The sequence below is a fragment of the Doryrhamphus excisus genome, chromosome 4 (assembly GCF_030265055.1).
Source record: "Doryrhamphus excisus isolate RoL2022-K1 chromosome 4, RoL_Dexc_1.0, whole genome shotgun sequence".
In the NCBI taxonomy this organism is placed as follows: Eukaryota; Metazoa; Chordata; class Actinopteri; order Syngnathiformes; family Syngnathidae; genus Doryrhamphus; species Doryrhamphus excisus.
Window position 1 is genome coordinate 7,750,436 of NC_080469.1, and position 24,007 is coordinate 7,774,442.

General features: G+C 39.9%; 1 protein-coding gene across 3 annotated transcripts; it reads right to left on the bottom strand.

Moving 5' to 3' along the window:
* Positions 1-529: 529 nt before the first annotated feature.
* mfsd3 (major facilitator superfamily domain containing 3) lies at positions 530-23,405 on the bottom strand. 3 transcript variants are annotated; one of them, XM_058071280.1, is made up of 7 exons: positions 23,268-23,405; positions 22,390-22,846; positions 22,081-22,266; positions 9,907-10,054; positions 8,033-8,133; positions 6,340-6,449; positions 530-4,103 (listed from the first exon to the last, which is right to left on the bottom strand). In XM_058071280.1, the coding sequence occupies exons 2-7, from the start codon at positions 22,778-22,780 to the stop codon at positions 3,897-3,899; spliced, it is 1,143 nt and encodes a 380-aa protein (XP_057927263.1). In that variant the 5' UTR covers positions 22,781-22,846; positions 23,268-23,405; the 3' UTR covers positions 530-3,896. The 3 variants fall into 3 exon arrangements, with proteins under 3 accessions (XP_057927263.1, XP_057927262.1, XP_057927264.1); XM_058071279.1 differs by having other exon boundaries at positions 532-4,103; positions 22,081-22,846; XM_058071281.1 differs by lacking the exon at positions 530-4,103 and adding an exon at positions 4,327-5,288 and having other exon boundaries at positions 22,081-22,846.
* Positions 23,406-24,007: the final 602 nt, after the last annotated feature.

A 24,007-nucleotide genomic window follows, 5' to 3' on the forward strand; every position in this document is an offset into this window, starting at 1 on the left:
TTTGATTTATCAACGTTGTGCTGTACATAAGCAATCCTCTTACATACAGTAGTAGTCGTCATTAGTAGTGCAGTCAGTCGTGCTACTAATGTACAGTCGTTAAACAAGATGTGACTTTTCAAAAGGAACCTAAGTAAACAGGCGCGTTGATCTGGTTGACTAAGAATGGCAGGTGAAGAAAGTATAAACCTCTTCTTTCAGAGTCCTCCCACTCAGTACTTGCATCACCTATCTTGCTACACAATCACATTTCCCAGATAATGAGGCTTGGTGAGTAAGCCTAAAGTGGAGGTGCATTGAAGTGCCATGTAAGCCTGCCTAATCCTCCTTCACAACATTTGTTGTGTCATTAGAGGTGCATTGGATGTGGATACAGTGACACGGGACCTTTTCAGCTCTATAGCCCACAGCAAGCCACATTGTATAGAGAATACAGTCAGTCTTTACCCTTAAGACCACACAGGATTACACCGCTGAGGTGAACAGGCAAAAATCAGAAGACAAGACACACACAAACCCATAAAACTGCTAAATTTACCCAGCAGTTCAAACTTTTATTGTGTTCAAATCTCACAGTAGTTGAGATAAGACATGTGCTTTGAAAGAAGTCAGAGGATGACCAACCGAAAGGCATTAATTACCGGGGTGATTGATGTCTGTAAAGGAGTATTATGGCCAAAGAGGGAAAAAAGGCCCAAGCACAACAATGGAAAAGTTTTTCAAATTAAGTCATAATATTATGACATGAAATGTACTATAGCAGCAGCATCGGACAAGTGGTTAGCACGCAGGCCTCACAGATAGGAGACCGGAGTTCAATTCTACCCTCGGCCATCTCTGTGTGGAGTTTACATGTTCTCCCTGTGCGTGTGTGGGTTTTCTCCGTTTACTCCGGTTTCCTCCCACATTCCAAAAACATGCTAGGTTAATTGGCGACTCCAAATTGTCCATAGGTATGAATGTGAGTGTGAATGGTTGTTTGTCTATATGTGCCCTGTGATTGGCTGGCGACCAGGCAGGGTGTGCCCCGCCTCTCGCCCAAAGACAGCTGGGATAGGCTCCAGCACCCCAGCGAGTGTAAGCGGTAGAAAACTAATGAATGAATGAATGTACTACGTATAGCAGGTGAGTATATTGCTTACATATTTCAGCCTTTTCTTTTCACATTCTACATTTTTGGTTGTTGTATTTTGCTTGTGTTTAATTTTATTTCTACATTGTGCTGAGGGGCAATAAAACAAGTAGAGCACCGCACTTTGGACACCCCATACCGTATATGATCCATCAATTTCTTTTTAAACCATTTATCCTGTCCCAGGTCACAGGTCAGCTGGAGCCTATCCCAGCTGAGTTCACTGGTCATTGGTCAATCACAGGACACATATAGACAAACAGTCACACCTTCTAGAGTCTCCAATTGACTTAACATGCATGTTTTGAGGACGGTGGGAGGGAACTGAAGCACCTGTAGAAAATCCATTTAAGCACACGAACATGCAACTCCACAAAGAGACAACCAAGTCGGAATTTAACCTAAAACCACTTGGCTGTGGGGCAGCCATGCTAACCACAGGCAACAGTGTGCTGCCCCTGCTTTATCCACGAGGTAAAACCACAAAATAATGTAATTGTTGTGTAGTTGTTCATACTGATTGCATCATTAAGTGTGTATGTTTATGCTTGTATTATGATGTGGTAAAACATTTTTGCAGTATATGTCAACTTTACTGTTGTAATTGCATAATGTGATTTCATATTTCCTTTCAGTGTAGCCTTAATACTCCTTTGTAGACACCTATTCACTTAGTATTCTAAAAGCAGGTGACTGTTAGAATGAATGCTGGCTTTAGAGCTAAGACTATCTTTCCTATAATACAGTACATTCATTTGCATGAGATTTAGAATCACAGCCTCGTGAAGAAAACATTCCACATAGGCTTGGCAAAATTGACATTGAAAACAGTACCATGGAGAGTTACAATATATGACAGTACATTTTGCATATTACAGTGCACTTTTTTACTTAACCTAAACTGACAAACTGGAATATGACATTGGTCTTTCAAGTTTCACAGAACAGGCTTATTGCAGAGATTATTGTGATGTCTACATGATGACACCATGCAGAGTGTAAAGTTGAGCTGTGATGCAGCTGTAGGTGTGCATACAACACTTACTGCTAACCTACCAGTTTGTTTGTCAAGACAACCTCCTCCTCCAAAAACAATGCTGACTTTTAACATATGGACACTCTACTAACCCTCTCTGGTTACCAGTTGCTGCTTTGTTAACATTGTGTGCCAGTTACTTGAGACTACATGTACAGTACAGCTGCAAAGTTCACATTTTCTGTGTCATACCAACCATTTTTGATAGGAGGTAGCAAACCTATGTCTCAATTACAATAACCCATCAAAATTATACATTTAGTATATTGGTACAGCACATTAAGCATCAAAAGGAGGGTTTTGTGATATTGCTTTTGGCTAAAACTCTAAGTGCTAGATTGTTCATATTAAAATGCCAAACATAATAAAACAGCTTTAATTTGCTAGATCACAGCTGTCCCCATAGTGAGTACAGTAAGACTACACACCATCGCTCAACACACAAATCGTCACACTTATCACAGATGTCGGCTCCTGGTTTTATCACAATACAGTGAAATTTAAGACTTTCAGTGTTAAGAAAATAAAATGTGTAATGCATATTTAAAAAATAGGAATCTAATTTTCACAATTTGTACCTTCTGTTTCTACATGAAAAATGTTCAATGTTCTATTTCATATTTGTATCATGTTATTTCAAGGCTTTTTCAGCATGACCATGTCCACAGACACGTATTTTGAAAAACAGATGTATGCATTCTGACCAAAGCTTTCAGACAACTCCAGTCGGTATGAAGACTTTTTTATGGCTTCTCCTTGCACTTGTCCTTGCACTCCATTATCTTATTTATACGAAAGGCTTTTATTTTATTGCAGACATACCAATATGTACAAATTCATAGTACTCAACATGCAATTTAAATCTTGAATACACTTGTATGCTCGTTTTGTTGCATTTCCCTGGGTTCAGTTTCAAGTTCAGTATGTACAGCACAAATGAATGAATAAATATTATCGCTTTCTCCAGTATTTCAAATGGGGGGAGCATGACAGAAAATAATTGACAAGCATTGATATATACGATAACCCCTCATTTATCATGAATTCATCCCAGACCCCAGCGTGATAAGTTAAAGTTAATTCTGTGGAGTACGATTCCTTATTTACTTTACATATTTTCGGAGTTGGCACATAGAAACCTGTTTCTGACCTTCTAGATACTATATATTTTTTACATTATTGAAGCCTTCTAGACAATAAATAACGCCCCTATAGTCACCTTTACATTTCTATTTCCCACTATAGAACTATAGTAGACATAATAAGCCTTTTAAGACATAAATAATACTAGTGCCCGTGTGTGTTACAATAAATGTGTTCCGGAAGTGTGGACAAGAAGTGACATTGTGTGTTCAGAGTTGGGTTTTAGCTGTAATACTGCCGCAACAGTAACCCATGTTATGTATCATGTTATTGTCATTATGCAATAAAAGCCCATTTGTCCGGCGTACGTTTCACCAACTAACACCAAGTGACCAGTGTACAATACTGTATATCACAATCTGTATGTGTCCTCTTACTGCCTTATATTTGTACTTTAGTTAATTCATCCATTTGTATGCTAGAAAATGCTTAAATGTGGTTAAATGTGAATACTTTTTGAAATAGTAGGTTGTATTCAACCAAGAAAAAGCATGAATTATTAATATATTTAGACTACGATAAAGTGAAACCGCAAAATTGCAGGAGATACATTACATCATACAGTCAGAACCTAGATCTTGACATTCATTTGGGCTGCTCTTTGAGTTGGTGTTCCCTGAGAGCACCAGTGAAAGTTGCCGTCCATACGTGCAGGGCCGTTCCAGCAGAGAGGGTGAGGAAGAAGAGGAAGGCCACTTGAAAACCAAACCAATCCACCACACCCCCGGCCAGAGCACTGAACGTCAGCTTGCCCAGCACCTCCAGAGTGGCCAGGAAACTGTAGTGGGTTGCCTGAGGAGACGACAGCAGCACTGGGTAAAATATGGGTAAAAGATGCAATAGCAGGAATGGATGGGAATAATAAGTGATTACTCAATTGGTACAAAATTGTTGCACTAATTGCGGGAGAGAAGCAGTAAAATATGGACTGGTTGCCAGTTTTAGTTTTTTCCCAAGAAAAGAGTGTGTGACTGGCCAACCACAGAGCAAGAAGAGTGAATACATAAGTAGTTACCTAATGAGGATTTTCCTTCAGCACAAGTAACGAGCTGTACTTGTTTCATGCTTGTACTATGGAAAAATGCAATACTTGTAACCAATAGTACTACTCCGCTCAGCATACTACGAATCACCTTAACCTTTAAACCCCAACTCACACATCACAAACTAACAGGAGCTTATCAACCCACCTCACTCACTGCAATTAAATTATAACACAGCATGTGGAACACACATTGTACGTGTGTATCAAAATAAATACTTAATACTTTATAATAATATACATTTACATACAATATACAATTACTAATACTACTGTACAATGCATGCTGGGAACCCACACACACACTTCCCTCATTCCTTGTGGCTATAACTGCTAGTATTATTTTGCATGTATATTAGTGATTGTTGTCTGTTATATTAAATCTGTGTGTGGCAAAAAAGGGAAAAACTATATTTTTATACTTTAAACTCATTGTGTACTTACTCGATAGTTCATCCAGAATATACAAATGTGTATTACAATATAGAGAAAAAACAAAACAGCTTGAGGGATAGTAAACAAATGTACAGTATAAGGGAAACAGGACACAAATTGTTTGCAAAATTGGAAAAGAAAATTGAAATGAATATGTGAATTCATGACCTGAAATGATGGATGGAGGCCAACCTAAGAAGAGGATCTGATCCCAGCCTGCAGGCTTTCAGGATGGATCGCGAATGAGAGGTATTACCTAATATCTTCAAGCTTCCTTTTCCTGCCTGAGAGCGCTGCATTCAGCAGGTAACTCCAGCAACACACAATACTGTCAAGGCAAAATGCCAATCAATAGTGAGTGTTTTATTTAAAAAAAATGTTCTGCCACAAACAATAAATGTGAATAGGATTCTATTGTCGTTTTAAAACACTTAATCTCATGTAGAACAGTTCCAGTTGTCATCACTGCATCACTGCAAAGGACATCACTCACCAGGAGACTGCGAATGAAATGGCTTGGATGAGTGACGGTGAGTTTAGAGTATGCGGCTTTGCACACCGAAGAGCCCGTGTGACCACATCTAAGTGGAGCTCCTTTATTCCGAGTAACTTGTTTCAGAGATTTGGTTTCTTTCTCCTGGGGATCGTTAACAAGCACTCACACGGTCAGCTTTCAGTCACTGGATAGCTCTACCTTCAATAACGCTCACATACTCGCTGCGTGCACAGCGCAGCAAATGCTTTCCACCTCCTGTGTGTATGCACACACACACACGCACAAATACTGTACACTCACCCGTGTGTGTCATGAGAACCTCTCAAATTTACCATGGTTCACATAACAATTTTTAGCAGATAACACAATTCTTATGTCATTGCAGTTTTTTTCCTCTCTTATTAATTTTGCCTTTCTTGTTCGCTTTAAGATGACGGCAATTAAAATGATAATTTGCCACCTTGAGATTGACTGAGTGAATGGCTCGGCTATAACAACGATCACCTCCAGGCAATGATGGCCCAGTTACAACGGGGACAAAAGGAGTTATGTCAAAGAGGAGAAGACGAATGAGGAGAGGAAAAGTCAGAATGGAAAAGAGAGCACTTAAAGGACTAGAGAATGACAAAGAAATAGAGTGAGGTGATGGGGTGGAGGGGACAATGCCAGCTAGGAGGGGGGGCAAAACAAAAAAGGTGGTGGGTCAAAGCGGGAGCGATGAATAGAAAGTGGGTCTACGAGGACTTTTGAGATTTTCCAGGTGGAAACAGCTGATGAGAAGTGACAGGCAGCGTGGGTGGCAGGGGGGCTACATGGTGTTAGGTCTGTTGCTGTCTGGCAGGACCTGCCTGGCTGCTACAGGAAGTGACCTAACATCCTAAACCAGCACCATTAAAGTGACATCAAACAACGTGCAGAGGTACCAAAGGAGCGATCATATTGCAAATAGGAGATGACCTCACAGGAAAAACACTTAACAAAAAACAACAAAGGGTCAGGCAAGTAACGCTGTTGCATAATCATAATCTGGGCCTCCAAAAGAACATGATTCTTACCTGTATGCTCTCCTCAGCCCTTTGAGTGCAATGCATCATGGTAGTGAAGGTGAGCGTGGTTATCAGACCACCCAGAAAGTGCTGAACGCTCATGCTCATGATGGCCATACCTGAAGGAGCAAACACACAACATAATGCACAGCAACTACAGAAAGATCTTTTTTTTTTCACCCGTTAGTGCTTGCTACACCACTCATCGTACACTAAGTGTGCTGCTGAAAAGTGTTTTCGCACTACTGACACCCCCCCACTCATCCCCAAAACACATGTAGTGTATTCTCCGAGGGGAACGTCTGAGCTGTGCTGGTGGGAGACACAGAAGAACCACAGAGCTGATCTGTCACTGCTCCTGCAAACGCTGAATTATTCACTCAAGCTGCCAGAGTTTGTGCACAATAAGACACTTCAATCACACAAGACACACACACACACACACACCCCGATCAGACTGGAGCTGTGGAAGTAGAAGGTTATCATGTAATATTGAAAATTCTGAAACTGAATGTTTTTCCTTTTTCTTGTATTTCTGCTTCCGTTTTCCCTGTCATTTTTGTTGTGGCTTTAAAGTGGAGGGGGAGAGGCCTTCACTTTCAGTCTGAGAGGTTTGAAATGGGGAACAGACAACTGGCAGAGATGAATGGCGTTCATCTGATTCCCAGATGCTTTGAGACGCGCTGCGCGACAAAATCACGTGTCATTCAGGCAATAATGACTGAATGACTCTCTGGAGAAAGAACACCAACATCCTTGGAAGAATTGATATTACTTTTTTTTTGCTTCAGACCTCCGATCATTTGACTTTTGACAGCTTGCACTATAGACAAGTGATTCCTAATTTATCTTAAATAATGGATTATGGGCTGCACAGCGGACGAGTGGTTAGCGCGTAGGCCACACAGCTATGGGACCAGAGTTCGTTTCCACCCTCAGCCATCTCTGTGTGGAATTTGCATGTTCTGATGAACATGGTGAATGCGTGGGTTTTCTCCGGGTACTCCGGCTTCCTCCCACATTGCAAAAACATGCTCAAACATGGTTGTTTGTCTATATGTGCAGGGTCCAGGGTGTACCCTGCCTCTTGCCCGAAGACAGCTGGGATAGGTTCCAGCACCCCCGCGACCATCGTGAGGACAAGCGGTAGAAAATGAATGAATAATGGATTATGACCCCCTTCAGATAATGAATAAAGAATCAGTATTTCATTTAATAGCTAATATCTAATAGCTGATATCTGGCTATCATAACCAAAATCATTTATGTTCTTACATCAATTGCTCTGGCATTGTACTGCCAAAAAAATTAACTCTTATTATCTATTTTTGTTGTTAGCATGACATTTGTCCACACAAATGTACCTTTAGTTGTACCAGGCATTTAAATGAACAAGAAACTGAATAAGCAAAGCTGGTTTCCTGTACATGTGTCGTGCACCGACTCGCCACCTGATTGGAAACACCTGCATTCTGTTGATTACCAATGAATGAGCTGTATCAAAATTCAGTTTTAACAAAGATGATAATAGTGTTTAGTTTTGAAAGACACCATCTGCACTGGCCTACTGAGAGGTGTTGCATTATTGTAATGATTGAGCATCGTGATCCTTATGGGACTTTTTGATTGAGCTCCTGGCATCTACGGCACCTAATCAGACGGTGCAGTGTGCATGCTGTTGAAAAAAAGTACAGTGCCTCACCTTTCATGAGTGGCGATGGTTCCAGCACAGTGAGTAAAGAGCTCTGGCAGACCATACTGATAGTCCTCAAGACAAAAACACGCCGCATCAGAGCGCCAATGCTATGAAGACAAAAACAAGCAATCCAGACATCAGAAATACTTTCCGTTTTTTACTTTTTTGTGACTGTGACAGTTCAGAATTACTTTTGTATAGTGTAGACATTAGGCAGCACATTTCTCTTCATGTGCTGCACAAACATACGTACAGAGTACCACACACACACACACACGCAAGCACACGCAAAAACACGTACACGCAAGTGCTTAAGTAAACAAGTCCCCAGACACTAATTGATTCGCTGTTAGTGCAAGAAAATCATCCCCCTGTGGTTTTGGTTCATGACGTAATCAATAAGCTAACGAGAACCGCAGCATGAGGAGGATAATTAATCACTGTTAATATACACACACAAACAGGCACGCACATGAACCCACACTGTTTCCTGACATCAAGGATTAGCAATGCCAATCACTCAGGGTTTACCTGCCACTCAAAGAAACATGTGTGTGTGTGTGTGTGTGTGCTTATGTGTATAAAAAACTATGTTAGTATAAGTGCTAAAATCCAAAAGAAAATATTTTGCTGAGGTGTGACCAAACAATTTTTTATGTGACAAAACAAAATACGCCTTAGTATGCCCTATTTGACCTTGCTTGGTGTTGAATTATTGATTCCAGTTTGGTTTAGGTTACTTTATAAACTATGTCTGCTAGGATACCAAATGTGTTTTGCAAGTATTTTTTGTAGAATACTGATGTTTCCAGTTCTACTTTGTTGTTTCGAAATCGGTGGAGGACATGTTCTCCACTTCCATCTCTCTCTCTGTCGAATAAGTCCAGTCTGTTTCACAAAATAAGCCAAAGAAATTGAGCACAGTAGTCAAGTAGAAGGATTGAAAAAAAGATGTGGTCTAATTTACACAGCTCCTCTGATATATTAATCAAAAAGTCTAACATGGTTGTAACTGCAAATTCAACATTTGTGCGTGCGCACCCTGAGGAGGCTGTGTGTGTTGTGTGCATGTACGCTGATGTGTATGTGTGTAATAGATTTGCTGCTCATGCTGTTCTCACACCACACAACAGACACGGGGGGTGGGGTGGGAGGGTGGGGGGTTTGGCGGTCCCTGAGCTCTCCAACAAGGCTGTGTTTACTTAAATTACTGAACACACTGAGCCAAGCATGCGCACACACACACATATACAGAGTGTAATAAAAAATAACACGGGAAAAACAACCAGCATGCATTAGAGAGTAAGTTATGCCTATAAAAAACTTAAAGAAGGAAAAGCAGGAGGAGAGTGACAAAAACCTTTCATGTCATTCTGCAGAACCACTATCACTGTTGCAGCAGTGCATGTGTTTCCAGTCGTTTACACTGCGTGCAACTATATAGTTTACTACACTGCTATATTCATTTCATTACAATTACACAGCTATAGATGTTATACTGCTACAACAGTAACAACTGATGGAGGGTCTGCAGGGTGCAATTGTGTCTGTCGTAATAGCTCGGGCTGCTGTTGCAAAAACTCAACCCTGAACCCCTGATGTCACTTCCTATCCCCCACAGAGCCGAACACATTCACTGCGACACGCACAAGCACAAGTTTTAGTGTCAACGTGACTGTGTGTTACTTCCTATCTAGAGGGCTTTCATAATGTTAAAATACATATATTTGTATGATTGTATACAGGTTTTCTACGCCATTCACTTATCATGGTCGGGTCCTGAACCAATTGATTGTGACAGATGAAGGTTGTGTTGTCTTAAAGAAACAATGAGCTGACATTAAAGGGATACTACGAATGAATTTGTTAACGAAGGCTACCTGAACTGAGCCAGCAGCAAGCCTCCCAGTGACGACCCACAGATGGAAAAGCCCATGGCGATGACGCCGTTCCAGAAGCCAAGTTCCCTGGCAGTCATGTGGTGATCCAACAGAAACAAGGGAAACATAGTGACTGCACCCTGCTCCCCTGGACACAAGGAAAGTGTGGACAGAGAAAAGTCAGTTCACAAACAGAGGGAGAAGAAAACAGAGAAAACAGAAAAGATGTGAAAAAACAAATGCTGCCAAGTGTGTATTATGTTGGCCCCACAATCAGGCATCCTGGGTTCAAATCTTTGTTAGAACATCTGTGTGGACTTTGATTAGCCTGTACACTCTGGCTTCTTCCCACATTCCACAAAGATGTACTATGTTGGGTTCACTGTAGACACAAAATACTATTGTCCACAGGGGAAAACCCATGTTAAAGAATATTCCTAATGCTAGAACATGTAATAAAATTTTGCCTAAATTCTTACCTTGTAAGAACAACATGTGAATTACATTTATATTATTATTACATTTATTACATTATTATTTATTATTATACGGGAGCCAGGCAACAACATTGTTTTGTATTGTGCAATGACAATAAAGAAAGTCTATCCATCCATCTATCTTCAAACGCCCCCGTTTTCATGTGATTTGGCTTTAGACTATATCTTTCTCAAAAGTGTTGCCTCGGTTCTCATACACTGTCTCGGTTCTTGTACAATACTATGCATTACAAACTTTTGGCATGTTGACTCTTGTGGAAATCTCCTTTTAGGTGCCAAAGTCGCAAAATTGCAACAAGCAACACTGGCAAATGTAACATGCCATTTCTGTAAATATGATGCTTCATATAGTTAATACTTTAGATCAGGAGATGGTGGACATGTGTAACTTCAATATGAGCAACATTTGTAGGTTTTTCTATGCAAATCTTAAAGACATTGAAGAATATGAGTTCTTTGCTCAACTTGTTCCATAATTTGACTCAATATAGTGAAATGCTGAAGGATTTAGTGTTGTTCACACATATACATGTTTTAAGTTACATTTTTCCTCTGTCACGTTTTTGAGTGGCTGGATATTATTGTTTGCTTTATGCAAAATTTTAGTTGTTTACCAGATCAACAAATTTTGCTAATTGTACTGCTTGGTATGGCCTCTCTATGGTCTCATTGTGGATTATCGTAACTGACGTTTTTTTTGGGAGTGCAGTTAGTGAGTGAAGTGTATTTTTAGAATTATTTCCACATATCTCCACACAAAAAGTTAGATATAATTAGATGTATATTAAGGTGAACAGTTTTGGCCCCATTATTGACCCCTGACGTACGCCAAACAAGATATTTCAGCTTGCAGATGTACAATGTATTCCTGTTTGCCAAGTAGATTTTTAGCCAGTTTCAAATGTAAAAGTAAACAAGCAAAATTCATCGCAGTATCTGCATTTGTACCCATTGAATAAACTTCTGCATTACTTTGACCTTGTTTTCATCATTTGATGAATACAGCAGTGTGTCACCAGGATAAATCATCACAATTTGTCTTTCAAAAAATACAGTTTTTTGGCTCAATGTGTGGTTATTTCAGAGTGCATTTGCAAGATTTAAGGCCCTATCTGTAAATACCGGTAAGGATAAAGATAGGATCCCAATAAGACGTTTCAAGTACAGTAAACATGTAAAGACACCTCTTTTAAAGACCAGGCCTAATCCAACCATTGGGTTGCACCATGGATGTTACTCCGAAATGTTCAGCATGGAAGATGGAGAAAAAGGTTCTCCTGGGATGATGACTACAGAATCACATACCAGCATGTGGCACACCTCAACCTATTCCTGGAAAGTGTCAATAATAGATGCCTGACAAGAAAAAGAATACCCTCAGTCACTCTATCAAACGGAGGCCTCGCACTTTTCCTAATGCACAAAAAGGAAAACACAACAAAAACACCAGAACTTCCTAGATGAAACACACATCACACAGACCTTTCAGTCAAAATAAAGTTTCTGTCAGGCAGTGAGTTTCTCTGTGTGGTGTTGAGTGTGGGGGTAATGTTCTGCTGAACATTACAGTAAAATATTCAGTGGTGCCGACTACACGCCATTATTATATTAATGGAGACTGACTTCAGAAAGACAGAGGGACCAAGGAGCTGCATGAGTGACAGCTTGGCTCCCAGGTTGCTGTCAAAGACGCACAACACAACCAACGACTCGCTCACTCAGTCAGCCAGGAGACAAACAAAAATAGAGAAAAGGGAAGAGAGACAGATGAAACAGACTGCACAGAAAAAAAAAATGTGAGACGCTCCCAATGATCGGGAGTGCAGGAGTAGAATGAGAGTGTCAATGCTGTAACAGTGGTGTGACAAACCAACAAAAAGAAATGTGGAGAAGGAAATGTGGATTTGCTGTGTTTGTAACACGTGTCTTTCTTTCACTTCTGTCACTCATGTTTCCCTGCTGGCAGTTTACACAGTTATCACAGCCACAAGTCACTATATGTATATATTCAAGTTAAAAAATAGAATGATTAGCCAACAAAACGGGTTTGTAGGGACCAAATCAGGATACCTGTGCAACAGACACGTGTTTTGAATGTGGAAAAAAATCACTCCACAGACCTTGAGTGGAGACACACAGTGAAGACTGGACTGAAATATGGTAATGGTTTTGTTTATTTTGAATATGCTTAACAAAGCTATATTATAAATAACATCCCATTTACACTTGCACTAGTCAACATTCTATCCCAGAGTAGAAAGCATTTGATCCTTCCCTTCACCGAGTCTCAGCAATTCCTGCTAGTCTGTTCACTTCCGGTGTTTACAATTTTCACACCTAATTTTATATAAGGAAAAAAAGAACAGGAAAGTGTGATAGAAGAATTTATAATTTTGTGGATAGCTTATTCAGCAATCAAAGAAATTGAATAAATAAAAACTACAATTGCAAGTTAATTGAAATTGCAATTAGAATCTTACATAATACTCAGACAGCCATTTACGTATGCTAACTCAAGTCAGAGTGGATCTATGAGCATAATTCAATTAGTAATCTCCACTAGTAAGCATCATCGATATTCGTCAGGAAGGGCATCCGGTATATAAGGGCTCAAGGCAAAAAAATCAGTATGTAGATCAAAAAGATCCATTGTGGCGGGCCCATAATTGGGGGGGGGGGGGGGGGGGGGGCTGAACGATAGAAACAAACAAACTAATAAAAAAATAAAATGCATTTGACACGCTCACAAACTCCCTACAATTGATTTCAAATGTATTATTTTTAGATAGAGATAAATAGAACAATAGTCTTTCCTGTACAGTTACCTCCCATTTTGTTATGTGTGTAATATAAAATGTATTGGGGGAAAAAATTCAACAAAAACAGGACCTTTTTTAACCTTATTGTTTGTAAGTAGGGATGCGCCTATCGATGGCCACTGATCATCCATGTCTGCAGTGTGTGGGACTGTCTTTGTGAGGGTGATATAAGTATCGGTATCAGTCAATTTCACTCATGGATTATCAGGATCGGTATCGGCAGCATAAAAACCTAATCACAACATCCTTATCCGTTACCCCAAAATATATTAATCTGATCATATGTACTGTATCTTAAAGGGGACCTATTATGCTTTTTCCACTTTTCTGACCGATAAATGTTAGAATGTTGTATTCTGGTGTTAAACTTTCAGTTTCCCCTTTTAATATTTGTTTTAAATTGTTATGTGATTGTCAATTTAATGACCAGATAAAACTCATTGTGGATTGAAAACAATGAGATGTTCACCCACACCGTGCATTGTCTACATTCAAATGTTAATAAAATAAGAACCAAAAAGTGCTGTGACTCGCATCGACTGTACATTAAGGCTAATAAAGCAGCAGTACCCATGTCGGCAGAGTTGTTTGCCTGTTGTTTAGCTCAGCGCTTCCACCGTCCTGCATTCAACTAATTATTTCTTTAAAGAGGGGTGTTGTGGGGATATGCAGACAAACACAGCAAGGCTGATTATTCCTGTCTATAAATACTCTCAAAGCAACAATTGTCCATTTCAGCAGGGATTTCATTAGACATGTGCAAAGATTAAACAAGCAGAGCAGAGGGGAAGGGAAAGGGGGGAAGCTGGAATCAAGGAGAGGAGGACAGGAACAAAGTGGGAAGGGAAAAAAGGAAAAAGGTAAAAATAAAATGGGGAACGAGACCATGGGAAAGGCAGTCACAAGGAGAGAAATGAAAAGAAACAGACAAGTGGGTGTAAAGGGACAGGAGAAGCTGATTAAAAAAAAGAAAATCATGACATTTTTTTTTAATCCAAGTTAAATATGACTACAGCAATGACAGCAATCGGAAAGAGCAGTTAAAGACTGCAGACTTCATATGAACATGGGGGCACAACAAAAGACATTGTTACGAGGTTAGTGAAGAGGAAACAGAGGAGGATGTCAAGCTGTAAGAAAATGTACTGTTCGTGTTTACATTAGAGACAGGCGGCACAAAAACTACTCAGAGACAGACACAACGATTTAACATCAAGATGGTTAGTGACATACAGAGGGAAGGCGGTTTGTGCATTTCTGTTTATTGAGATTGCTCATTCAAGTGGCATTTATTTCAGCACAGTTTTAGTGTTTTATGACACCCTTGCCCACAATTTTGTGGCAAACTGCACTAAATGATTTCAGCTCCAAAAGGGGGTTTATTGAATTATTAAATGTATTAATATTAAATTTGGACTGCACGGCGGTCGTGTGGTTTAAGCGGTAGAAAATGAATGAATGATTAAATTTAGCATGTCATTTTATGTACATTACTTCCAGTGTGTTTACATTTGCTGGACTGACTCTTAGGATGTGGTCACACTCCTAATTAGTGATACTTCTGTCCTATAAATGATGTTAAAATGTTGTATTCTCGTGTTAAATGAGGTCTGTGTATTTGGAAGTGAGCCCTAAAAGAGGTTTGGTATGGCTTCAGCGTTTTTTTGTGATGTCACAATGAGCCGGCCTTACTTATATGGGTGTGTCCGTGTATAAGGTGTAGGCTAGGCCTCCCCCGTGCTCTGCAAAGATTTCACCGTGTTAGCTAAAGAGGAAAGAATCAGGGAAAAGTGGTTGCAGTTTCAGATGCTCAATGAAGAGAAAAATATGGGACTAATTTGCGACCATGGGTAAAGCTGGACTATCCGCCTAACTGTTGCTGAAGTCCCATGCCTTTCCAACGTTACTCTGTCATGTTTATAGTTGAGTCCAAAGCACAAGCTGTCAATAACAATTTATCAGTGTCCTGTGTTTATTTTGTGTAAGCAGTTGTCTGTGTAGTTGTTATAGTGTGCAGGGTGCAAATTACAAACTCACTGATGTCTGGAGTTGCTAATAGCCTTTTTCCACCACATTTAGTGGTCCGCCCGAGTTTCTTAAACACAGGGAGTCCCACAAAAACGGGTAATGACCACATTTCTACTACTTAGGTTGTACAAAACTCTTTGAGTTCATACACATTAAGTCAGGGGTCTCTGACATACCTGACTAAATTAGAAAGTGGGTTTTCAGCAGTAGTCCGGAAGTCCTCTGGAGCACTTGGAAGTGTGACCAATCACAGCGGAGTGGGCATGTCCGGAGGCATGCCATGAGTGGAATAAATTAAAGAGACCGTTTTGGAAAACCACTGAAATACAGCTGGAATAGGTGCAGATTCTGAAAGCTTTCTGTGCATGTTGACATGTGTAGCTGCTCTATAGGAGTTCACAACTCAGTACAAAGGGCTGAATACGAGCATAATAGATCCTCTCCACCGGACCACAAATGACATCCTTAGTAGACTGCATTCTTGTTGACATATATGTTCTAATCTCTCAACCCGGAACCAGTGCACTCTATTTTGTTATTGTTTCATGTAAAAGAGGTATGGTTGGTTCATATTTATACAACTATAGCTATTTTTATTACACTAAAGTGAAATGAATGCTGAATACATGTTCAACTGAAACCTAATATCTAATTTGCAAAAATGCCATCTACCACTTCTTTCACACATCTTCTCTTCAGCAAATATTTACATCATTCCATACACCATTATTGATCCTCAATGGGGCACCCTGTAGCTTATTTCGAAAGCACAAAAGTCAATACTCATTCAGGAGTCACCATAACAGAAAAAGAACAGTTTTATAACACATAAAATAGTACACAGAGGAGGAAGTACGCTTACTGTGATTACTTCATTAGTCTGTCTTCATAAGACAAATTATTACCACAGAACATTTCTTTGCCAATGGCAGCCACAACAAGGTCCATACAACTCTGGGATTATAGCAGTGCTGGCCTGTGCTGACAAAATCACTGTTAATTTCTACTGCACATCTATAAATAACACGATTGGTTTGTTCTATTTATCACAGTCTTTGACCCCTGTGAAAACCTTACAGACCTTTAAGAAGACATCTGCCTCTATAGAATATCAAAGTTCCATAATTAAACATTTACACTACAAAACTGCCTCAAGCATCTATACTGTTCAACTGCTTATATACAAGCTGTTTAGGTACAGTACATCTGCACTGTCTAATGCAAGGGTGCTCATTACGTTGATCGTAAACTACCAGTAGATCGCCAAGGTAGTTTGGGTCGATCACGTAAACGTCACTTTGTAGATGTCATATGACATCAGTCAGCAGACATTAACCTCCCTTGCCGATTCGGTCTTGCTCACCTGCGGCGTTTCAAGCGACTGTACACACGGAGATGCAACTTTCATCTCTATTATTCATACCAGGGATAAACTAACTTAGTGATAAGATCCTTATATCAATAACAAAGGTTGCCTGGTCACTTGTAGTGGGACGCAACATTACAAAAAAGTATTAAAAAATTGTTAAAAACTTTTAAAAAAATAAATACATTTAAAGAATTGGTACCAGATCGGCAAGACTACAAAAAATTGTCTTGGAAAAAAATTTGTTGGATAGGGACTTGGAATTGTATCTGAACTATCTAATTGGAAAAAAAGTAAACATCATTAGTCATTTGTCTCAGTTGAAAAGTATGAAAAGCTGGTAATTATACACTGACTTTAAAAAACGTTACACCAAAGCGTTATTCCAAGTGGTTTGATAAGAAATGTCTTGTGGGCATGTGTTTGTACATTATATGTGTAACACATGGGGGGTTGGGATGTTGTATACATAGGGATCAGGGTGACATGTGGGTGAGAGGTGAATGAGGACAGTGAGGTCAAACCCTCACATCCACGATGCAGCTTAGACAAAAGATCTGGCAGAGCAGCAGAGATCACTAAGGACATTCTGTCACTATTACTACACAATATTATCCTCCTTGCCCACAGCTTATAGTAAACAAACATACAGTAGGTTCATGCATACTACATTTTTGAGTACAATGCATATTTCACTCCTTCGCCTCTGAAAGGAATCACAAACCTTTGCATGCAAACCACTTTCACAATATCCTATGCATATCAGTCTGTTGACACAAATATCCACAAAGACATGAGGAATCTCTGCAGATTTGTGCAGATGTCAATGAGTTCTCTGTGGCCCTCAGGGCTCAAAAACATGGGAAAAAAACACTCTATTGTCTGAGATGTTTTGTCACCCATTATCAGCCTTTAAGTCAAGCAAAGACACTGACATTTTTTTCTGGTGAACAATTAAAAGTCCATCATCGCTGTGTCTGAGTGATGTATTCATTTCTGTCTGACATTTATAATGTATTAGTACACACTTGTTTTGTTTCACCAAAGCCCGCGGCCACTGAGTTATGGGATGCTTAAACTTTGTATCTTTTACAAAACAGACAATTATTATATGCCAGTGTTATCAAATCCTAATTGCATCCTAATCCTAACCCATTTATCCGGGTTTAGGACCTCCAATGGCTGTTTGTTGAAACCTTGGCCGGGAATCGAACCGGTGCCATCTGCACGGCAGGCAGCAGCGCGTACTACTATCGCTATCTACCACAGTTTATCCATTTAATTCACACCTGCTCTGACATCACAAGGCTTACAATGCTTTCATTCCTTAATGACATCTCAATCTGCTTTTGGAAATGGACATTTTCCAACTGAACAGAGTTGAATAAATATCTAACCAGAACGAGACGTTTACTATTAACACGCTAAAAGGTGAGGCCTGTGAGAGTTCTTAAGGAAATAAGGAAATCAAAGCGAAAGAGATATGGGCCTATTCAAGGTTTGGTATTTACGCACTATAGTTCGAATTCCACTGCTTCACTCTCTCTATATATATTTTCAAACATATATTAATTAATAAATCATGCCGTTTTGTGCTTGAATAAGGTCCAAATTGTAAATTACCCATTTTCAAGCAATATAAATTCTACATTGGTGACTAGAGGTCAGTAATTATTCAGTGAGACAAGCCCCAAACATGATTATGATTAGCTTTTTAATACAGATCTGATCAAAATCTTAAGACCAACTAGAATTGACCTTTTGCACATTTGGATCTTAAAAGGGAACTGCACGTTTTGGGAATTTTGCCCATCATTCACAATCCTTATGTGAAACATGAACACATATTTCCCTTTTCTGTGCATTAAAGCATGAGAAAACTAGTTAATATGAGCTAGCTAACAATGTACATCATTGGGACACACCAATTTCGACTATGAAGCCCTCTAAAAACATAAAAACGTATATCATTTGATATACATCCTGTGATCAGGCATCAACACGTACACTGATGATAACAAGTAATAAATGTAGTATCTTGCTGTAGTTTGATGATTAAAAACACTACCAAAAACGTATTTTCTCGGTCCAGTGATACACATACTTATGATAGTTCCATCACCAACAGCAGCATAGATTCAGCAACAACACTTACGATGTCCGCTCTCATTGGGATGGCCGTGTGCTCCAGTCATCAGGTAAAAAATCTTGTTGGGTCATTGTAGCGACATTGAGAGCTAGGTATGCACGCTGAGACAAGCAGTTAGTGAGGCGTTGTGTTAGTCCGCCAGATAAATACAGTTTTACAGGTGCTACAACAACATCGCTGTAGCTTGGTTAATATACAAGTCAGTTACTGTATGTAAATTGGAACACTGTTGGTGTTTGAGGGGCTTTTTTGTGAGGGCTTTAGCATCAAAATAGGTAATTCCCATGACGTCCAGTTGTTAGCTATATTTCAAGCTCTTTTTCTCATGCTAGAACGCTAGAATGCACAGAAAAGGGAAATAAATATGTGTTCACGTTTCACAAAAGGATTGTGAATGATGGGCAAAATTAAAAAAAAAACTGCAGTTCATCTTTAAAGGCACACATCATTTTTATGTATATGGTCAATGAAGTAAAGATGCCATGCACCAACACAGTAATGATTCTACATGGCTAAAAGTGTTTATTTCTATGCTCATGTTGCTCTGTCCCTCTCAGGGCACCATGTGGTGCTTGTTCATTAATTCATCCCCTCCATCAGCCTCCCATCCCTGCAAGTCCTTTTACCCTCTGGAAAATATCCTCCTGTCGCCATAAGTTTCCCTCCTCCCCCACCACCATCCTCAAGTAATGCATGTCTGTTAAAAAAAAAAAAGAAGTTTGGACTACTATTTGATACAGTTCATTTGGAGTGGGAAGTTTGTGTTGTTTAAAATAAATTAAATTACAAATGTAATTAATTTACTAATTAATATAATTGGTTAAATATACACATCACTTTTCAGAAAATCTTTCAAATGAAGAACAGAAACTACGTCACAGTCATGTATGAATAACTGCAACATAATGTATATTACCCACAATTAGACTGCAAAGATTGCAAATGAACATTTGCAAAAGCAGTCTCTAGTGAATGCACTTTGAGTAGAACGTTTTTTTTCACTGCCGATTGCTAAAATACGGCGCTCTGGAATTTTTTGGTGCACTTCTGGGTGGATATTTCTGCACCTATGCACCTATGTTTAAAAGGGAATTACACAATATAAGTGAGCAGCATTCACCGTGGGATAATGCAGAAAAAATAAAGATTTGACAAGACCAAGCATTAAGTTAAAAATTAAATAAAATCAACATGCAGTGCTGCCTCACTATGCGCATCTTCTTAAGGTCATGTTGCAACATCCCACATGCTCCCATCATGTCTGTAGTCACCGGTGGAATGGGGGTTAGAAATGGCCAACCTCAAGAGTTCATTAGGGAGAGATGAGAAGAGGGGGTATTAGCCCCTATTTGTGTCTCAACAAAGACAATGGGGGGTTGGTCCAGACTGGCAGATCATGCTCTCACACAAACACCCACTTTACTGCAACAAAAACAAAACAGTCTCACATTGGAAATTACACCTGTAAGTTGAAGCCTGAGAGGTTTCAAAATCAATGTTTCCATACAAAGTTAAGAAATACTGATGGTTGCATTACGGGAAATTCAAACAAGTGATTTATGGCCGTCACTAACCCAACTACACAAGGTAGCAATGCTGAAAACACATCAATTATAACTAGTTGAGTGCACCCATGGGCTCATGTGACAGAGAGAGTGCTATGGGGTTGGGGGTTGCTCCCTAGACAGATTAGGGGCTCCAGCCAGCCTTCATATTTTGTCTAGTAGTGTTGTCTGTTGGGGCTCATCCGATTACGGAACCACCCCAAACACTCTCTCGAAAACACACACACGACTTAAAAACAAAAGGTCTATGCATTCTCGCACATGCATAAGTGAATGTTATGCAAATCTGCACAGACAATTGCATTTCCTCCACCCACATGAAGACACATCAGAAAGATGCGCTGTCTTCCATTTCAGTTTGTGAACGCTATAGACACAAAGACACTTAATCCTTACATAATCCCCCTCTGCTACCAAAGTCATAGACTATAAACTCTCTCTCCCACACACACTCAATGAAAGGATTCTCAACGTGAATTCTGACTTTATTTTGGTTTCTCTCAGGAACTTACATGCATTCAATTAAGTATGGCTTCACCGATAGTATTGTTTTACCTTGAAAATGTATTCCTTGGAATTCAACTGAAATACCCCACTGCAAAGTCACATCGGGTCCGCCGTTTTCTTTGGAGTCATTACTTAACAAACTTATACTGTATAGTAGCGTGTTTTGACTGAACTCGTAGCCATACCAACAGCGACATCTAGCGACGGGTTTGAGCACAGCATGCAAGCAGAAAATGAAAAAGTAGACCTACACTAGTTACTCAAACATGGAAACCAGAAACATTTCATTTCATTGCTTGACTGAAATGCATCATTTAAAAAAATGAAAGAAAAAGACCTTCAATAAAGACCTCCTTTTATTTAATCAAATAAAATGCAGCATGCTTTTTTGCTGCACCATAAATATAGCAAGTAAATATACCAAGTTTGTTTGTAAAATGGCAATACTTCTTGGTTATATTTTTGTTGCGATTCACTGAAATATGATTTTTTTTAAATAAAACTTTTGCAACGTCACCAGACATTTCATTAGGTACATTCATTCATTCATTTTCTACCGCTTATCCTCAACAGGGTCGCGGGGGTGCTGGAGCCTATCCCAGCTATCCTTGTGCGAGAGGCGGGGTACACCCTGTACTGGTCGCCAGCCAATCACAGGGCACATATAGACAAACAACCATTCACGCTCACATTCATACCTATGGGAGTCGCCAATTAACCAAACATGTTTTTGGAATGTGGGAGGAAGCCGGAGTCCCCAGAGAAAACCCACGCATGCACGGGGAGAACATGCAAACTCCACACAGAGATGGCCGAGGGTGGGATTGAACTCCGGCCTCCTAGCTGTGAGGTCTGCGCACTTCATTAGGTACAATTTACAGAAATAAGAGCCAATTTGAGAGTTGTACTAGCAGATAATAATGTTATTTTTCACTGACATTGTCAATTAGGTATTAACTACTGCATTAGTTGCTGCAGTGGTGCAAACTGCTTGCATCATACTGTGGTGTAATATACTGTAATATTTTGTCCTTTTCTTGCAGCTAAATAATAACCATAACAACAATCTACTTCGAGGAGTGTCAATCAATCCTGAGCATTATGATGCTATTAATTGCCATACAAGTCATGTATTGGACCCCACCTTATATTGCAGGGGTACCTAATGCCGCAGCTAGTGTTTTTATCAAAGCTATGTATTATTTATTTTCACGTACACATGCTTTTTATCAATCGGACTCACCCAGTTTGTATGTGAGCACATAGAGGACTGTCCAAGGGGTGCCTGGGACTGCCAGCATCTTCCTCCACACACTCCATGGCCTCAAACCATCAACTCCTTGTCCTCCCCTTTTGCCGACATCCATCTGCTGGCACCTCACAGTTTCCTCATCCAACACAGGAGCTCCCCACACAAAAAGAGCCACACCTGCGTACACAAAAGTTAACAGCAAAAACATCCATCTCCATCCGGCCACGTCAATCACGGCCAGCAGCCCGCCTCCAGCAAACACCGATCCAGCTTTATAGCCCACAACTTGGGCTGTGTTACCCAATCCAAGCTCCCCTCGGCCTTTCAACAGTCCCACTGCTGCTCCATCTACTGCGATATCTTGAACAGAGGCCAGGGTGTTCATGGCGAGCAGAGTTCCTGCTACTCCCCAAATGTGCATCTCTGGGCCCAGAGCAGAACTGAAGAGACATGTCACCGCCAGTCCAGATACTGTCCCCACCAGCCAGCGACGCTTTGTGCCAATCCTGTCAACCAAAGGAGCCCAAAGCACCTTGAGGACCCATGGGAAATAGAGAATCTTGGTGAAGCCAATGCGTGTCAGGGAATGGCCAGCTCCACGCAGGTAGACAGGAAGCAGGGAGGATTGGAGACCATAGGGGATACCCTGGACAAAGTACAGCAGGCCCAAGAACACTAGTTTGTCATTCATGATCTGGCTCCAAACTTGCAGCGGTCCATTGGTCAGGTTGTTGTCATTGTTTAGGTTACAGAAGACCTGAAAATAAAACAGACATGATATTCATGACATCATGATATTCATGGCTCGCTGACCTCAGTGAGCCACAATGCTGAGAATGACGCTAAAGTGAAACTGTATTTCACCAAGCTCAACAGAACAGTCGCTGTCAAAGTCAAATCATAGATATATATTGTTGCGTGAAATGGTGATGTCATATTTTAATCAAACAGCATTTTTTGGATGCTTTAACTGTGCCCGTTTGACCGTATCATTTTCTTAGCCACCATTAGCTAGCAATGCAGTCTGGCATGCGAAACCGGTATGCCTAAGGAGTTAAAACACACACATACAGCTAAGTAAAATACTATAGTAGTTTTAGCTGCACCGGTTGTTATGTATCAAACATCGATGGAAATACAGACAAACATAAAGGTTCGTTAGCGTAGCCTTAGCTCACCGTAGTGAATGCTCTGCTGTTTACAGAAGTGGTGTGTGGATCGAACCCAATACCGATCTCAACGTTGGTATCAACTGCACCTGTCTCATTCAAGATGCAACCTGGTTGTGTGAAAATCCATGCTACTTGAACCAAGTGGAGTGGATCATTTTGTAGGCTTTGTTATTTAAAAAGGAAAAAGCAGAAAGAAGTGTAATGTTCTCAAGTGATTTTGTGGAAATTGGTGATTTTGTTGCAGATTTACTTATAAACTATGCAAATTTTTCTTTCATTTTAACTAATTAATAATCTAAAACGCAAATCACAAAAAGGTCGTAACAATTCATTCAGATTTAGATTGATTCATGATTGATGCGTCCGACTTAATTTTAAAAGTATCGGCAATACAGGCCGTATATTTACTTGGTATCGAATTGATACTAAATGTAACAGTATCGTACACCACAAGTTTACAGTGTTGGTGGATCAGGTTGCCAGGTGGGGGACTTATTACTCCCCTTCTCGACGTAAAAAAAAACTACGGCGTCGTGTTCCATTTTGTTTCAAGTCTGGCAACCCTGATAATTTGCCATTTAAGAAATTCTCATTTGATAAAGCAGTGGTGGTTGCTCTGTGAATTATATTCACAAGGTATGTATTGAGAAAACGTTTTTGATCATTAAAAAAATAATAATTTTAACTGTTGTTTTTACAAAACTGCTGACATAGTATTTTTTAACTTATGGGTGATTTCTGGTCAG